This window comes from Rattus norvegicus, chromosome 15 (assembly GCF_021556685.1).
Source record: "Rattus norvegicus strain SHRSP/BbbUtx chromosome 15, alternate assembly SHRSP_T2T, whole genome shotgun sequence".
Classification (NCBI taxonomy): Eukaryota; Metazoa; Chordata; class Mammalia; order Rodentia; family Muridae; genus Rattus; species Rattus norvegicus.
Window position 1 is genome coordinate 24,394,637 of NC_141548.1, and position 17,324 is coordinate 24,411,960.

The 17,324-nt window shown below is 46.7% G+C and overlaps 1 protein-coding gene across 1 annotated transcript in view; it reads right to left on the bottom strand.

Moving 5' to 3' along the window:
• Gch1 (GTP cyclohydrolase 1) overlaps nucleotides 1–16,941 on the bottom strand; it is a 33,413-nt gene extending 16,472 nt beyond the window's left edge. Inside the window, 1 exon segment of the mRNA NM_024356.1 lies at nucleotides 16,499–16,941. Within this exon segment, the coding sequence (NP_077332.1) occupies nucleotides 16,499–16,814 (316 nt within the window). The 5' untranslated portion in view covers nucleotides 16,815–16,941.
• Nucleotides 16,942–17,324: the final 383 nt, after the last annotated feature.

Genomic DNA, 17,324 nt, shown 5'->3' on the forward strand with positions numbered 1-17,324 from the left:
CAATGACTGCAATGTATAAACGATGGAGTATATATAACTCAGTGAAAAACAGTGAGCTGTGGACACACAGGGGTTTGTGAGGTCTCTGCATGGCATAAAGTCACACAAACACAAAAGGCTCCTCTCGTGCACAAACAGCAACGCTCAGCCAGTGACAGATCACATATGCAGTGGTGTCTGAGAAGGCCGAATCTCCCGGCCATGACAGTCTCCTCAGCTCAGTTTTGTGCAATCTGAAGAGACAGCCAATTGACATACTACTGCTGAAACTCTAGGTGTGAAACTCTAGTCAAGGCTAAAAAGTATAGTTGGGGGATGGGGTATAGGTGGCTCATGGGGTGGGGAGGGCAGAAGTGCAACAAATTGCAAATTGACAGGGAGAAAATCTGGGGGTGGCCCTATCATCACCTTGTAGCTGACTGGGGGGGGGGGGTACATGTCTGTCCCAACTCACACTGTCATTGTAGAGTCTGAAGATGTTAGCCATGCCTTAATAAATTTAACTATTTTCCTTTTCCTTTTCACTATATACTATGTAGCCTCAGGTGTAGCATAAACGTTTATCCCCCAAAAGAAATGATGGCAGGCTAAATCACAAGCCTAATAAAACAATTACTTATAAAAGGATTACAAGTGAGAAAAAGAAAGGAAAACAGATGGAAATGAACCGTTTTTAAAATACAATGTCATATTTAAAGATTTTTTTCTTTAATTATGTATATGGGGATGGGGCATGGGCACGTGTGAATGCAGATTCCTGTGGAGTCCACAGGACACTGACTCCCCTGGAGTCAGAAGTGCTTGGAACTGAACTTGAGTCCTCTGGAAGAGCAGCAAACGCTCTCGACCACTGAGTCATCTCCCCAGCCACGCCCCGTAGTTTTGACCATTGAGTTGAGCATAAACACATGCTCAAAGTCAAACCAAAAAGTATAGCCGTCCTCTGAAGGCAATGCTTTGTGTAGAACTGACGCTACTGTCCCCCATGTCACATGTGACCTCACCAAGTCATTTTTCTTCAATAAAGAAGTTCCCCAGCTATATTGACTTACGGTTTGCTCCCGGTATCTAGGAGCTGCCATCTGTGGTTAATAACAAAGCTTTATCACAGATTGTTTTAATTTCCTGCCTGCTATCAGCAGCAAGAAGGTAACCCTGGAAACGGGGCTCAGAGCGTTCTCTGTTAGTCACCACCACAAAGGAAACCAGAACAGCCTCCTGAAGTTGAGGTCTGTCCACACCACCACGGCCCTTGTCAGCGTTAAGAGATGAAGTCACGTGGCTGAGCAGCCCTCCTCAAGCCGATGGCCCACTAGGACCCTCCCGAAAATACAGCGAGGCGCACATGTGATGCTCTCTAAGCACCTTCTGATGCAAGGATACGAGACTCTTCCAGTGGCTATGTTAAAACACAAACTGCTGGGTCCCATCCACAGTCTCTGTAGGTCCGGGTGGGCTTGCGAATCTCATTTCTGAAAAGCTCCTAGACACTACCATACTCTTGGTGGAGCACCGCTGTTGCCACCCGGAACCTTCACACCTCCTCCATGTTATGTGTGTGCACATTTAGGACAAGCAGACCTGTTTTGCCAGGGAGAGGGGCAAAAGGGAAGGACACAAGAAATTTCTATCTTGTCTTTACCATTAATTTTGGGCATGGGAATGGCATTCAAGGCCAGGGTGCAAGACTTGACTTATCTTCCAGCATTCAAACCTGATAAAAGATGTATTTGGAGCCTTGAATGAGCAACCATCCGAAGGACAGGAAAGATATAGCAGGGTCTACATCCTGTCTGGAGAGAAAGATAAGGGGAAGGAAGAACAGAGCCCAGGCAGGCGGGGGCAATAGAACTCTAGGCATGGGGACTCTGCTCTTGCCCAGAATTAAATCACCCAAAGGCGCTGTCAAGGATACGTTTATCGACAGATGATGGTGGTGCACACCTTTAATCCCAGCAGTCGGGCAACAGGCATGTGAATCTTTGTGAGTTCAAGGCCAGCCTGGTCTAAAAGAGTGAGTTCTAGGACAGCCAGGGCTACACAGAGAAACCCTGTTTTGAAAAACCAAAAGAATAAGTCCATCCCATTTGAGGAAAAAAAAAAATTGTGTCACTAGCATCAGAGAAGCTCGGAAGGCCCACGGCACTACGTCATTGGGTCCCCTGGCATCATGGTTACTCAGACTCAAAGCTTAGGGTTACAGGCTACGAGAAGGAATGCTCCATCCGGACCTTGGCATTTACATAGTACCCTTGTCACACCATGCACTAAGACAAAGTTAAACACAAGACTCCAGTATTCAGCTTGGGAGTTCTCTCACACTGCCCACTATCAAACATCCCGGGTCCCCCTCCCCCAGCTCCCTCCCCTCCTTCATAGCATGCAGGCACACTCCAAGTGCCAGCCTCCTGTCCACTGGTAATTCACAAGTTTAAATCTAGAGCCCAAAACAGTTTCAAGGCTCTCCCTTTACTCTGAGCAAAAAAAAAAAAAAAAAGTCTACTTACCCTCATCTAAGATTGCCCTGCTGCATAAGGGGAGGTGAGTGTTCTAAAGCACAGCTTATTGGGACCGTAGATCTATCTTATGGGCCAGCAATGAGACAGGGCCCAGAGCAGGCGTCTGGCCTCATCTCTTCTCCATCTAGGGCTTTTACTCTCACACACCAGGGAGCAGTGCTTCACGAGCTCAAGACATCCCTACAGAGCAAAAGCCTCAAGGTTGCTGGACTTTTAATATGGTGACTCAAAGCCCCCAAAGGTCTTACATTCTTTAAGCCAATTCCATGGTTCTCTCACCGTGAAACGGGGAATATATTTAAGAGTCCAGTCAGGTGAGGCAGTATTAAAATAAGATAAAATAAAATAAGGACAGCTTCACAGACGTGTCAGTAAGCATAGAGCCAACTGAGGAACAGGGTCGTGTGTAAGCGCTTACCTTCCTGTGTTCAAAAGTCAAATCTACACTTCTTAGTGATGAGAATATGCTTTTCCTTTTTTGAAATAGAGTCCCACATAGCCCAGGCCTCACCTCCCCGAGTACTGGGGATCATGCCTGGCTATGATAGAACTCCGTGAAGCGAAGTGAATCATTGAGCAGTGTGTTACTGTAGAACTGTCGTGGAGCACGCTTATACAACTTACTGTGTGCTTGCACATCACTCGATGTTAATGGTGTGTATATTTACATTTTTATACATATAGTCTATTTATTGTTTAAGGCCTACCTACTCTAGCCTACTGGCAGCGTCGCAGCCTGACACACAGCAGTCGTGGGTTGTCCTGATCAACAGGGGTTTTTCACTCCATTACAGTCTTATGGGGTCACTGCAATATATGCAAGCGATGCTGAAGTCTTGGGACATACAGAACCACACACGCGTCTGTCTCTCTAATCTCAGGGCACGTTTGTGGTGGTGAATCCGGTCTCTCCATAAAGACTGCTTACACGCCAACAGAACTGCGGGTCTGTTAGTCTTGGGTTTGAACGAGCCTGGTCGGTGTGTTTCTCACACTGGACTGTCCCCTCACAACAGCTAGTTGGGTATTAAATGAAACTTCAACGCTACTATTTTGAAAGTCGTATGGTTCGAAACCCAGAACTGAGTTGTCAAAGATCCTTCTAGGCTGCCTGCCTGGCCTGCTACACTTAGCCCTGCCTGGCCCCCCGGTATCAAGTGCCTGAGTCTAGACAGCCCCCAATCTCCTACCATTACCCACCTCTGCTCCCCTCATATTTTACCATCTTCCTGAGTTCATCAAGGACACTCGGAGACTGTCCCAGCCTCAAGCACCTATGATCCCGAGGAATTTTTATGAAAGTAAGAATTTTTATAATCCAAATTACACTTCCTTACTCATTATCAAATCTATTACTTGAAACAGAACTACATGGTGGTGGCACTGGGGAAGCAGAGGCAGGTAGGTCTCTGTGGGAAAACTTTGCTAATTAACACTGAAGTCCACCATGATTTGGATAGCCTCTGGGCTCCATGCAATGTGGGAGACTCCCATCTCCTTCTCTGACCTTGCGTCTGGGGAATTCTAAGCCCCTATATACATCTCTGAGGGATGTCGTGTTACTTTAGTTTATAGGACCAATTTCCCTTCTCCTGACAAAACCTGTTCAGCCAGCACCTAAGACCCCTGAAATGGTTCTCCATGCTGAAGAGACATACCAGCTCCCTAAGCCCCCAGCCAATGACTTTTGCCCCTCCTAGATGTTTCTACCCTCAGACCCATAAAACTTTATAAGCCTTCACTCACCCTACGTAAAGTTGATCTGCCTGACTATAGGTTCAGTGTAGTTTATTTCCCGTATGTATTCACAGGGCTCCCTAACCCCACCCCCATTCTAAATCTCCACTCCCACTGCCCTCTTGGACTGTATCAGCAACAGTCCACTAGAGCGGGAAGATCCACTAGTCTCAATGAGTTTTAGGCTAGCCTGGTCTATACTGTGAAATTTTTTTCTCAGGAAGAAAAAAGAAAGAAAGAGAGAGAGAGAGAGAGAGGGAGGAAGGGAGAGAAAAAGGGAGGGGAGATCATACTGAGTTATTCTATAGTAAAAAATTAACTGAATAAATGAATGCTTTAAATTTTTTGTATTTTGCTGAAAATGCTTTTTTCCCAAGAGTATATAAATAAAATATTTGAGTTTTTCTTATATTTATTACTTTTGGGGGGGGTGTTTATTGTTTTTAAGTCAAGCAATCTAGGACAGGCAGTGTTTGCCAGACCTGGGATTTACTTGGGATGTTAAGAGTCAAAAGTTTCTTTCCCTTTTACTTTGCAAAATTTCCTAATAGTACATTTTGGCGTTTAACTATTTTTCTTTGTTTGGTGAAGTATGCATTTCCATCCATGGTCCCTGATCAACATGAACACCTTGGCACTGCTAACTGCTTCCTTCCTGGACATCTTCAGCTTGGAAGGCTTGCAGAATGCCTATCAATCAGACGGGAGAGACTCGGAGGCTGACTGGAGCATATGAAGTGGTTCTGAGTCACCAACCCCCAACAACACACAAGTGACCTTACCAGCAGGACCTGGGTGTGTGGCTCTAATTAGAGAAACAACTGTTCACCCCACTTTCGCTTTGGCTCTCGATGGGGCACAGATGCCAACATGGAATCCGGCCAAGGGTCTTGGCTGTTGCATGGTAACTGCTTTAAGACACTGCTGTGGACCGAGGATTTCTCCAGCATATGTTTGCCGGGAAGTGGCGTGAACAGCAAGAATAGCCGTAGAAGCTGCTGCTGCAAGACTGGATGCACGGTGCTAAGTGGAGGGCCAGAGGCAACTGGGCTGGGATGGACAAGCTGAGCCCTGAGTGGGCTTCGCTGAACAACCCTGGTAGGGTTGTGTGGAGCAGCGGTCAGAATCTGCAGGCTAGCTGCCATACCACTTCAGGAGAAGCTGGCTGGCAGGGTTGATCACAGGGCTGGGCATAGTTCATACTCTTGCCATTTTCCACATCCACTGAATAGGGAGGTGAGCCTGGATCTCTCTCTGAGCCAATGCTGCGTTCAGTGGCTGTCAGAGTAATTTTTAATTTATTTGAAAATCCAAGCATGGGCTTAAAAAGTTAAAAATATTATTAAAGTATGGTTGACCCATAAAGTTAAACTGTGTTAATTCACTTATGTATAGGTTGCTTAGGATATTGGGGGGGGAGGGGCTATCAGAATCAGGTAGCTTAGCAACATTTATAAAATCAAGGTTATTTTTAGAATATGCCCTGACAGTAGTCCACTTTAATCATTTCCTACCTTGAAAATATGCACAAATCCATTTTAAAGAAAATACTTGGGGTGGACAGGGAGCTTAGTCGGTAAAGTGCTGGCTGTGTGAGCATCAGGACCTGAGTTCGGATCCCTCAGAACCAACATAAAACACTGTGCATGGTAGCTATCACCTCAGCACTGGGATGGTGTTGAGGAATGGGGGGTTGGCCTGTCTGTCGCTACATATTGTAATGCTAGGTGAGGCCCCAAGGCCTGGTTGCCCAAAGACAAGAAGAGTCCACACATAGACACAAGTGACACTATGTGACCTTGCCTCCAAGTTATTTCTAACTATTAAATAAAGATTCCTATAGCCTATACCTGTGCAGCATGGAGGAAGGCAGGGCGTGGTGTTCCCAGGGTTGGGGTAGGAGACCACGAGGGGAAGAGAGAAGGTGGAGAAAGGAGAAAGACACCATGAGTTAGGAGTCATGAAAGCATGGCCATGAGGGCTGGCCATGAAACTATGTAAGTACTTACTCGGGGTTATCAGGAGGAAATGGATTTTAATAGCATAGAGGGTAGATATCTGTCCAGCATCTGTGCTAATAAGGGCTTCTTAGAAATATAAAGGCCGGGTTGGGGATTTAGCTCAGTGGTAGAGCACTTGCCTAGCAAGCCCAAGGCTCTGGGTTTGGTCCCCAGCTCCGAAAGAAAAGAAAAAAAAAAAAAAAGAAATATAAAGGCCATGTGTGTCATTTATCTGAGAAATGAATGATCAAAGGTGGGGTAGACACCCTGGATTGAAATTTAATATTTTCTACAATAGAAAGGCAGAGGCAGGAGGATTTCCAGGGACTTGCTAGCCATCTAGCCAATCAGTGAGCTGCAAGTTCAGGGAGAGAGACACTGCCTCAGGTCTAGCATTGCTCAATGGACAACTGTGGAGAGCTGCTAATCATTTCCATCCTCACACGCATCCCTCACTCAACTGTAAGACAATGGATATTTAAACCATTTCCCCACAGTACCTAACCTTGAATACATACATCATGCTTTTCTTCTTCTAGTTTCAATATTATAGTATCAAATAGTATCAAATTTCTGTATGTTTGTCAATCCAACAAAGAACAATGTATCTATACGTAGGACTTGTGTGTTTCTCTCCTGGAGAGCAGGGGGGTCAATCCTGTTTCCTGTTTGCCTAGGCCTTTGGATTTCCTTTACTAGGAGCCTTCTCTACAGAGGCTTTGGCAATTTCCAGTTGCGTGGCTTTTCCAGTTGTGCGGCTCACGTTTCTCCCAACACTTCCCAGCATCTCGTCTTACACTGTCATCAGCCCACTGCCCGGGATGAGTGGTGATGTCATCCCCAGATGATCACTTGACTCCATTTGTGAGTGTATTCAACATATGAAAAATAATTACTATGTTAGTCATATTTTATAGTTTCTAGATTAAGCATGGTTAAGTAGTTTACTATTATAGAATTAAAGACATTTAAAATCACAGATTTTTTTTATGTTTAAAAGCTTCAGGCTGGAGAGACGGCTCAGTGGTTAAGAGCACTGACTGCTCTTCCAGAGGTCCTGAGTTCAAATCCCAGCAACCACAGGGTGGCTCACAACCATCTGTGAAGGGATCCGATGCCCTCTTCTGGTGTGTCTGAAGACAGCTACAGCGTACTTGTATATAATAAATAAATAAACAAATAAATCTTTAAAGCTTCATTTACTTGCCAGAGTTATAGCCCCCCCCCCTTTTTTTTTCCTTTTCTTTTTTTCAGAGCTGGGAACCGAACCCAGGGCCTTGCGCTTGCTAGGCAAGTGCTCTACCACTGAGCTAAATCCCCAACCCCCTTATAGGGCCCCTTTTTAAAGGGACACAAGAGTCCCGCTTAGAATTCCAACTAATACATTTAAAATAAAAGGAACAAAGATCATTAGCTCATCAGTTCTAGTAAATACCAGATCTAGGCAGTCACCAACAGATCCTAAATCAGTAGGTGACAGGCTGGCTGGAAACTCTGTAATTGGCAAGACTGGCTGAGACACTTAAGGTTGACTGAGCTTAATTCCAGAAAAGACACTTAGCTTCCCCAGAGTCACATGCCTCCTACTATGCAGTCTTGCCTACACTTAAACATTTTTATTTTGAGGGACGAGAGAGCCTCTCAATCTGATCATAAGTGCAATACGAGAAATGAGAGGCTTACAATAGACTAACTCTTGGGAATAAAATAAACAAAGGCAGGACTGTAGAAGACTATGGCCGTTTCTTCGGCAACTTATCAGAGTCTAAAAAGTCAAGGTGAGGGGCTGGAGAGATGGCTCAGTGGCTAAGAGCACTGACTGCTCTTCCAGAGGTCCTGAGTTCAATTCCCAGCAACCACATGGTGGCTCACAACCATCTGTAATGGGATCTGATGCCCTCTTCTGGTGTGTCTGAAGACAGCTACAGTGTACTCACATACATGAAATAAATAAAATTTTTTTTTTTAAGGAAAGAAAAGAAAAACCATAGAGATGGAGTCAGGCAGGTGGAGAGAGAGATACACAGGAAGTAGAAGGCAGGGACATTCAGTTTGAAGAAAAATTTTTTGAGATGGCCTTAAGGAAGAGTTCCCTAGTATAATGTGAGAATCTTGTTTAAATCGAGATCAGTTAATACAAAGAAGCCTGTGAGAGACCAGTAGCTGCAAGCACCTGCTAGTGACTGGATAACAAGGGGCTGTGATCAACTTCACACTTGAGCACACACTACTGTTTTTCAAATCCTTATGTTCTAGAGATCGGCAGAATGTTTAGCTATGAAATAACACATCAGGGACTCGCTGTAAGCTGATTCAGTGAAGAAAGGTTGTGAGGCAGGGAGGGGCAAAGCAGGACAGAGGTACTGTGCTGACAGTCACCGAGGCTGCATGATGGGGACACGGCTTAGCCTCGTGCACACCAGAACTATTCCGTAACGCTGGGCTGGAGAGGTGGCCCAGCAGAGTACCCCCTGCACTTCCAAAGGACTGGGTTTGGCTCTCAGCACCCACATGGTGGCTCACAACCGCCTGTAACACCAGCACCTTGGCCAGCACCCTCTTTTGGCCTCCATGAACACACACACACACACAGAAAGGGGGTGGGGGTGGGGAAAGAGACATATAAGCACACAAAACACACAAAAAAATAAAAAGATAATAAAAAGATAATTTTTAAACGATCCTAACAAGACAGAGCACTGAATGGTCTGCCCTGAAACAAAGTCAAGTATCCATCAAGTTCATCAGTTAGCTCTCAGGCAAGTGGCTAAAGATTCAAACAGATTGCCCACAAGTCCTCTTTTGTTCTGAAAGTGTTCTACTGTAAAACAAAAGTCTAGTAAATCCTTGGCCTTAATAACGTATAACAAAATCACCAGACGGTTCAGATAATCCCAACTACCTCACTCTAGGTCGTTCCTGAGTGTAACTGCCACAGACCCCGGGGAGAATCTACAGCTGTCAGAAACATCTCCTTTCACATAACATGAAATTAGGAGCCATGGAACCTGGATTCCTAATCCCAAAACCGGTAACTAGAGGTCGGCCCTCTCCTGGTCAGTTTTGGTACTGCAGTCTTACTGAAACACTAAACTCAAGTAGCCAAAGGATGCTGCAAATGCAAACCTGGAGAGATGCCAGGATGTGGAGGAATTTCCAGGGCCAGACCAAGCAAACAGCAGAAAAAAAAAAAAAAAAAAACAAAAGAGAAGAAGAAAGCCAAGTAAATTAGTACAACACTGCCATCGACTGGAAGCCATGTTGCTTGTCAGCCACCATCTGGAGCAAGTCTTCCCTGCGCCTCAGTTCCCTTGTCTACAACATGTCCTATAGGGATATCATAAAGATAAAGCAAAGTGATACCTGTCAAAGTCTCAGGGAGGCCTCAAAGTCAGCGGGCAAAGACATCAAGTGCCCTTCCTAACAGCTCTCTGCACCGTGTGGCTATAGCCACCTTTCTCTTCCCCGTGACTGGTTAATGTCTCTTTTCTCTGAAGGCCCTCCAGGGAGGGCAAAAACCATATCCGGCTTCACCCACTCTGCTCAGTGCTCTGCACAATACCTGGAAAAAACGCCCCCCAAGCCTGGAGGTACAAACCCTTAATCTCAATATTCAAGAGGCAGAGGCTGGTCCGGTCTCTGTGAGTTCCAGGCCAGCCAGGGCTACAGAGAGACCCTGTCTCAAATGAAGATCTGTGCCTCCAATGCTGCAGGTGTAACTCAACAAATTCAGCAGTGTCCCCAGGAGATAAAAGCTAGGACGCTGACCACAGCGAGTGATGGCTTCAAACCAAGGAACATGGACTGAGTTCTACAACCGGAAACTGGGACTCCAGTAGTTTCCGAGGGAGCTAGAGTTTGCTGGTTCATTTTCAGACCTGGCACCCAAGACTGTACAATCCCCATCTTAAATCCCCAGCTGCCGTGTTTTCTTTGGTAGCCTAAGAAACTAGGATCAGTATGGACGCTGTGGTAGTGGTTTGAATGGGAGTGCTTCCCCCGGACCCCCACATAGGCTCATGTTTAAATGCTTGGTCCCCAGTTGCTTGGAACTGGAACCTTTTTGGAAGGATTAGGAGGTGTGGCCTTGTTGGAGAAGGTATGACACTGGGCAGAGGCTTTGAGATTAAGAGGCCATATCAGGCCCAGTCTCTTTCTCAGGGTATCTGTCTGTCTGCCCCCTCCCCCTCCCCCTGACTCCAACCAGAGAATAAGATTTAAAGCTTTCAACTTCTGCCTCTAGCACCCTGCCTGCCTGCCTGCCTGCCTGCCTGCCCGCCCGCCCGCCCGCCTGCCTGCCTGCCTGCCTGCCTGCCCGCCTGCTGCTCTACTCACTGCTGTGATGGTCATGGATTCACCCTCTGAAACTATAAAGCCACCACTTCAATGTCCTTTATAAATTGCCTCTTCACAACAACAGAAAAAGCGTGTTTGTCATTCCAGCATTCCATGCAGTACCTGTACCTCCCCACTCCTGGCTTTTCTCCTCTAGTCTTGACGGCTCTGATCTACAAAACCACTGTAGCGACAGCTTTCTGATTTCCTCTTCATTCACAGAGCTCATTCTGGAAACAAACAAGCTCTATTTAATAACCCACTAACAAAATTAACAGAAATGATTAGTGAGTCAAGATTTAAGTAGTGCCACATGTTTATTCATTGACATTTCAGTCCTTATATGAACTGGTGTGTGTGCGTGTATGTGTGTGTATGTATGTGTGTGTGTGTATGTGTGTGTGTGCGTGTGATCCGTGTGTATCTGTATTTGTATGTGTATCTGTGACTCTCTGTGTATGTATGTGTATGTCTCTGTGTGTGTGTCTGTATGTATGATCTGTATGCATGTATGTGTGTGTACATATCTATGTATTGTATATATCTATCTATGTGACTGTGTACGTATATGTGTGTCTTGTGTCTGTGCATCTGTGCGTCTATGTGTCTGTGTGCGTGTGCATGTGCACATGCATGTGTGTGATGTCAGGTATTCCCCTCAGTTTCTCATCTCTTAAGACAGTCTCTCCACTATGAACTTAGAGCTTACCAGTTTTGCTAGTCTAGGTAGCCAGTAAGCCCCAGGGCTCCTGTCTCTACCTCCTCAGTGCTAAGATAACACAAGTATGCTACCTCACCTTGCTTTCTCATGTGAGTGCTAGGAATCAAACTCGGGTTATTCAGTAAGCACATTATCAACTTAACCATCTCCACAGGCCTTATAATATATATGTTAAAAAACAAGGGCATGAATTTACCTTCCATCCATGATATAGGATGAACTACTTTGAGACTGGAAAGAGGTCAAGAGCATGTAGTATTCTTCTAGAGGACCCACGTTCAGACCCCGGCACTCACAACTGCCTATTAAATATCATTTCTTATCTACCTTCACCCTTTAGCTGTCACTGTTTAGAGTTCAACTGTCTTAGGGTTTTATGGCTGTGAAAAGGCACCATGACCACAGTAACTCCTATCTATAAAGAAAAACATTTCACTGGGGCTGGCTTACGGTTTCGGCAGCTTAGTGTACTATTGTCATTCCAGGAAGCATGGCATCATGCAGGAAAATGTGGTGCTGGAAGAGCCAAGAGTTCTACGTCTGGATGTGCAGGCAGGAGATTGTGCACCACACTGGGCAGAGCTTGAGCATAGGAGACCTCGATGCCTGCCCCATGGTGACACACTTCCTCCAACAAAGGCCATGCCTCTTTTTTTTTTTTTTTCTTTTCTTTTTTTCGGAGCTGGGGACCGAACCCAGGGCCTTGTGCTTGCTAGGCAAGCGCTCTACCACTGAGCTAAATCCCCAACCCCAGGCCATGCCTCTTAATAGCACCATATCTATGGGTCAAGCATTCAAACACAAGTCTATGGAGGGCTACACCTATTCCTACCACCAGCACATTCCACTCCCTGGCCTCCCATAGGCTTGTCACCATAACATAATGCAAAATGTATTTAATCCAACTTTAAAAGTCCCCGTGTTCTCAGTTTCAACAGTATTTAAAAGTCCAAAGTTCAAAGTCTTTTCTGAGATTCATAAAATCTAGTAACTGTAATCCCCTTTTAAAAAAAAAAAATCAGATCACGTATTTCCAGGAGAAAGAAGTGTGCTGCAGTCAACACAACTGAAAGGAATTAGAGATCTAAAGGACATTTTGACATCAGCCATGGAGGTATAGTTTTGAGTGTATCCAACTGGTTTTGGTCTTGCTCTAATCTAGTGTCTCCACACTATGCTCCTCCCTGTAGTTCTGAAATGGTAATTATATCCGCTATACACTAGAAGCATAGAAAGACCCTACCCAGCTAAGCATCCATCTTGTGAAAAGGAATTAAAGAACAGCTTAAGTCAAGGCATGGTAATAAATACCTTCAATACAGGAGCATGCAGATCTTTGAGTTCAAGGTCAGCTTAGTGTACACAACTGGTTCCAGGACAGCCGAATTTAGACAGTAGAGGAAACCATTCAATACAGAAAGCAGCAGAGCTTGGCAGCTTTAGCCACGTTTCTGGCTTTAGAGTCAATGATAGAAGGAGTTATGGAATCACCCCTCCACAACCAAGGAAAGCCACTGAGGCCAGGTGTATGTCAGGGCTGTCCCTGCAAGGAGGCGAAGATGAGGCCACTGTGTGAAAGAAACTCTGAAGGTGGAGTCTAGAGTGCCTCGGAGACCCCAAGTTTAGAGATGCCAGAATCCTAGGATACGTGCCGAGGAGAGCTGCTAGCCCACAAGATACAGCAGTAACAACCAGAGGGAGACTGGTAGGCAGGCAGCCCTGTCACAGATGACCAGAGTCATTCCCATGGAAAGGCAGTTGCTGGAAGGAGAAAGGTGTGACAGGGAGGGAGGTGGGAAAATGACAAACTCCCAGGGGCAAGAAATGAACGGAAAAGCTGGGAGAAGGGAAAACACAGAGAGTATTAAATAACTTGTGCCCTAAGTCAGCAAGGAATTAATAAAGCACCAGACATACAAACAATTTAGATCCCTGGTTGTCCATTAACTCTAAAAAAAAAAAAATCAGACTCTCAAGGGCTGCCTCAGCTCTTACATATAGCATCTGGTGAAGTGGCAGTGCCCACATGTTGGTTCATACATCTAACTCCAGTTCCAAGGGATCTGACGCCTTCCGCTGGCCTCGGAGGGCCCCTGTATCCATGCGATGTGCATACACATAGGAAGGCAAAACACTCATACATGCTAAATAAAAAAAAATTTTTTGAAATTAGGAAATTGTTATCTTTTTTGGAAAAAATAATTTGGTTATTTGTCAACTCAGCATGAATGGGGGAGAGGGTCACAGGCCCTACTCCCTAGGCTCTGTCTCACTTGATGGCTTCTGGGGAGCAACCGTTTCTTTAAGGGGGTGACTCCTAGCAAGTCAAATACAGTCCTGTGGATGGCCACATAACCATGAGTATATAGACACCATAGGTTTCATATATTTAAATTTATAAATATAAATTTGTTTAAAAATAAATACAACATTTAAAAGGCAGAAAGTTGGAAAGGGGAGGGCAGGAAGGGAAGGGAGAGTGGGGGGCAGAAGGATATGAGTAGATAGAAGGGGTGAGGGATGAATCTGATCTAAATACATTGTACGCATGAACGACATTCTTTGTTTGAGACAGGGTTTCTCTGGGTAGCCCAGGCTGTCCTTGGAAATCACTCCCTAGACCAGGCTGGCCTGGAACTCGAGATCCACAAGCCTCTGATGGGATTAAAGCTATGTGCCACTGCTATCTCCACTCTCCACTGGGTATGAATGGAATTCTTGAAGAGTAAAAACATTTAAAATTAAACATTTGGGGCCAGAGAGATGGCTCAGTGGCTAAGAACACCAGGTCCAGAGGACCCAGGTTCAATTCCCAGCACCCATATGGCAGCTCACAACTGCAACTCCAATTCCAGGAGATCCAATCCCTCATGTAGGCATACACAAAGGCAAAATACCAATGCCTATGAAATAGAAAATTACACATTATGTAAAAATTGAATTAAGCATTTACCTTCACTATACTTTATTACATGTGACAAGTTGATCGTAGCCAGTCCACACCTTTCTCTGTCCACATGCTTGTTAGAAAAGTACACTGATTCATCTAGCTGTATTGCAACATGAGGAAGTACCTACTGACTGGTGGCCATACTGCCTAGTTCCCACCATGTATAACCTCCCACTCGGCTTCCTCATTGTGAGGATAAAAGAATAATGCTTAATGTCAAAGCTCAGGGTTAGCCCAGACCATTCAGTTGAGGCAGGCATGGTAGCTCACACCTTCAATCCCTGCCTGCCAGAGGCAGAGGTAGGCAGATCTCCTAGTTCTAGAGTCATCTGGTCTACCTACATACCTGGCATCCGTGCCAGCCAATGCTACGTTTGAAAAACTCAATTGATGGTGACCAAAAATGTTCAGATAAGCAGTGATTTTTGTTGTGGCAGAGCATCTATAAGGTTCTTCCTTTTAACCATTTGTAAAGCATGCACTTCAGTAGCAATCCCAATGCCGTGTAACTTGTCACCTGTCTAGTCCCAGAACATTTCTATCGCTGGAAAAGCAAATTCCATAGCCATTAGGATGCCTCTCACTAGCCCTGTCTTCTCAGCTGTCAGATCTTGTCTCTAGGTCAGTCAGTGGACCTTTTATGAATAAATTGGAATGGAGGATACTTTGGAGCCCTTAGGCTTCTTTAGCTGAATCTCAGCTCCTGAGAAGTAAGCCCATGGCTATCAGCTCTCAAATAGCAGGCTAGAAACTCCTCTGCCTTGGAGTAATGAGACCCGCAGGAGGGAGGGACTCAAGCCGAAGGATGCCATTGAGGGCCACCTTTTGTGTCAAGAGGCAGAATGAACAAGGCTCTGTCAAGATGCTCCTCCTGGCTACATCTGGACGGTCAAACACGCTAACACTCCCAGACACTGAACTCTCAGAAAAACCACAGTGATTGCTCTCCCGCCTTTGCATTCTCAAACTCTGCTTTTGAGGTTCAAACTTTCACCATCAAATCTATGTAAAACAGTGAAATCCAGACTCAGAACTAGATCTGAGTCCACTTCCTCGAATTATTAGGAAGTAGTTTCGTTTCCTTTGGGGCCCCGCCCTTCTCAGGCTCTGATCTCCCACCCTTCCTTTGAGGTGGGGGAAGGCTGGGCAGAAATAATGTTCTTTCAAGGACGGGTTCTCAGTCTCTCAATGCCTTCAGGAAGATGACAGGAACAGACAGGATTACCACCTTTCAAAACAGTACCACCTTTCAAAACAGTACCTTTGTTTCCGTTTTTTTTGTTTGTTTGTTTGTTTTTGGGTTTTTTTTTTTTTTTGAGTAGTGGTGGAGGCAAAGAAACATGTCACAGAGATGCCCAGACGTAAACTGGAAATAAGGCCGCTGAACTCAGCCAAAGGAACCAGAAGCTTCTCCTTTTAAAATAAAAGCCAACACTGCTTTACCAAATAGGCAGCAAGGCCCTCGTCATTTTCCACTTCCTCTTCACCCAGCCTCTGTACCCACAACTCCTCATCACTGACTGGAAAAGACTTGCTGCCAGCAGGCTCGGACACGGCTGATTTTAGAGGGGGGAGGGGGCACGCAAGCATGGAATCCCGGGTCCAGAGAGCAGCAACCCTCGGAGTAGCAGCAGGTGATCCCTTTATTTCTTTTGGGGGAATAAAGCAGTAAAGACTTTCAGCAATTCTAGCTCAAGAAAGTCCACACCTCAAACTGTGTGTAAATCTGAATCCAGAATTATGTCAAATTTTGGTCGAGTCCTAAACTTGAATTAATCAGATGGGAATTCCAACTCTCCGAAGAAGTCCTCCGCCCCATTACGAGTAACTAACTTTACCAGGCTTACTGGGTGTAACGGAAACCTGGCTTCACCCAAAAAGCGCCTTCAACCAGTGTCCACCGGATCCTTAACGTGGGGAAGGTGGGTGCTGCACGTGCCTCATCGCACCCTGGGCGCGGGGGTGAGAGGGTCCCACATTCCCTCCCACCCGGGAGTTCACTGTCAGTGGCTATGCACTCGCAGGTCACCCTCCCCAGAGCCCTGAGTGCCAGCCACACGACCCAGGAAGGGCCCTCGCCTCGGCCAGGTGGAGGCTCCGGGGCCACAGAAGAGGCTGGGACGTGACAGCTCGGCTCGGTGCGCCAAAAGTGAAGCAACTCGGGAAAGTTCCCGGAGCTGCCCCTGCTTCCTGAACCAGCCTCCCGCGCCTCACACACCCCGGCGCACGTACCGACCTGAGATGGTCTCCTGGTATCCCTTGGTGAAGAACTGCATGGCGGTGGCCGCCCTCCAGGGCGTCTTGAGCAGCCCCTGCCGCTGGGGGTCCTCGCCTAGCGAGCGCAGGATGGACGAGTAAGCGGCCGCCAGGTTGGGGAGGTTCAGCTCGTTATCCTCCTCGCTGCGGGGCCGCCCTGCCTTCCAGGCGTCGGCTGGCTGTGCGCCCTTGGCCTCGGGCGGCCGGGACTTCTCGGCAGGTCGGCTGGCCCCGGGCCGCGGCAGCTCCCGCTCGGGGAACCCATTGGTGCACCTTACACCCCGCGGCTTCTCCATGGACCCGGCGCGATTGCTCCCGAGACACCCTAAGGTGCTACCAAGCGCTGCGGCTCGGCTTAGCCGGCGGCCGTGACCTGTGGCTGTCACCGGGACAGGAGTTCAGCACCGAATGAGGTTCGAAGTCTAGGGCAAGCCGCCAGCTGGGGAGCCCCGCCGCGCCTCTCTTTTTATGGCGGGGCGACTCTGCCGGCACCGCGAGGCGTTCTCATTGGCCCGAGCCTCTTGCGTCAAGGCGCTCGCCCCTCCCCTCCGCCCCGCCCTCCTGGAGGGCCCCTAAACCCCGCAGTTGCACAAGACAACCCTCAGGTTGGACCCCCTCGGTTTATGAAGGGAAGGACAGAGTCTGCAAAAAGATAAGAATCCGGGGAGCTAGAACCTCCAAGATAGAGACACCCGTTCCCCCTCACTTTCCACGGGGAAAAGGGGGCGTGTTCGCAAAAAAAAAAAAAAAATGTGGTCTAGTTGCCCTGAGAAAGATGAGCTAACAGGTGACCTTGCTGGGGCAGG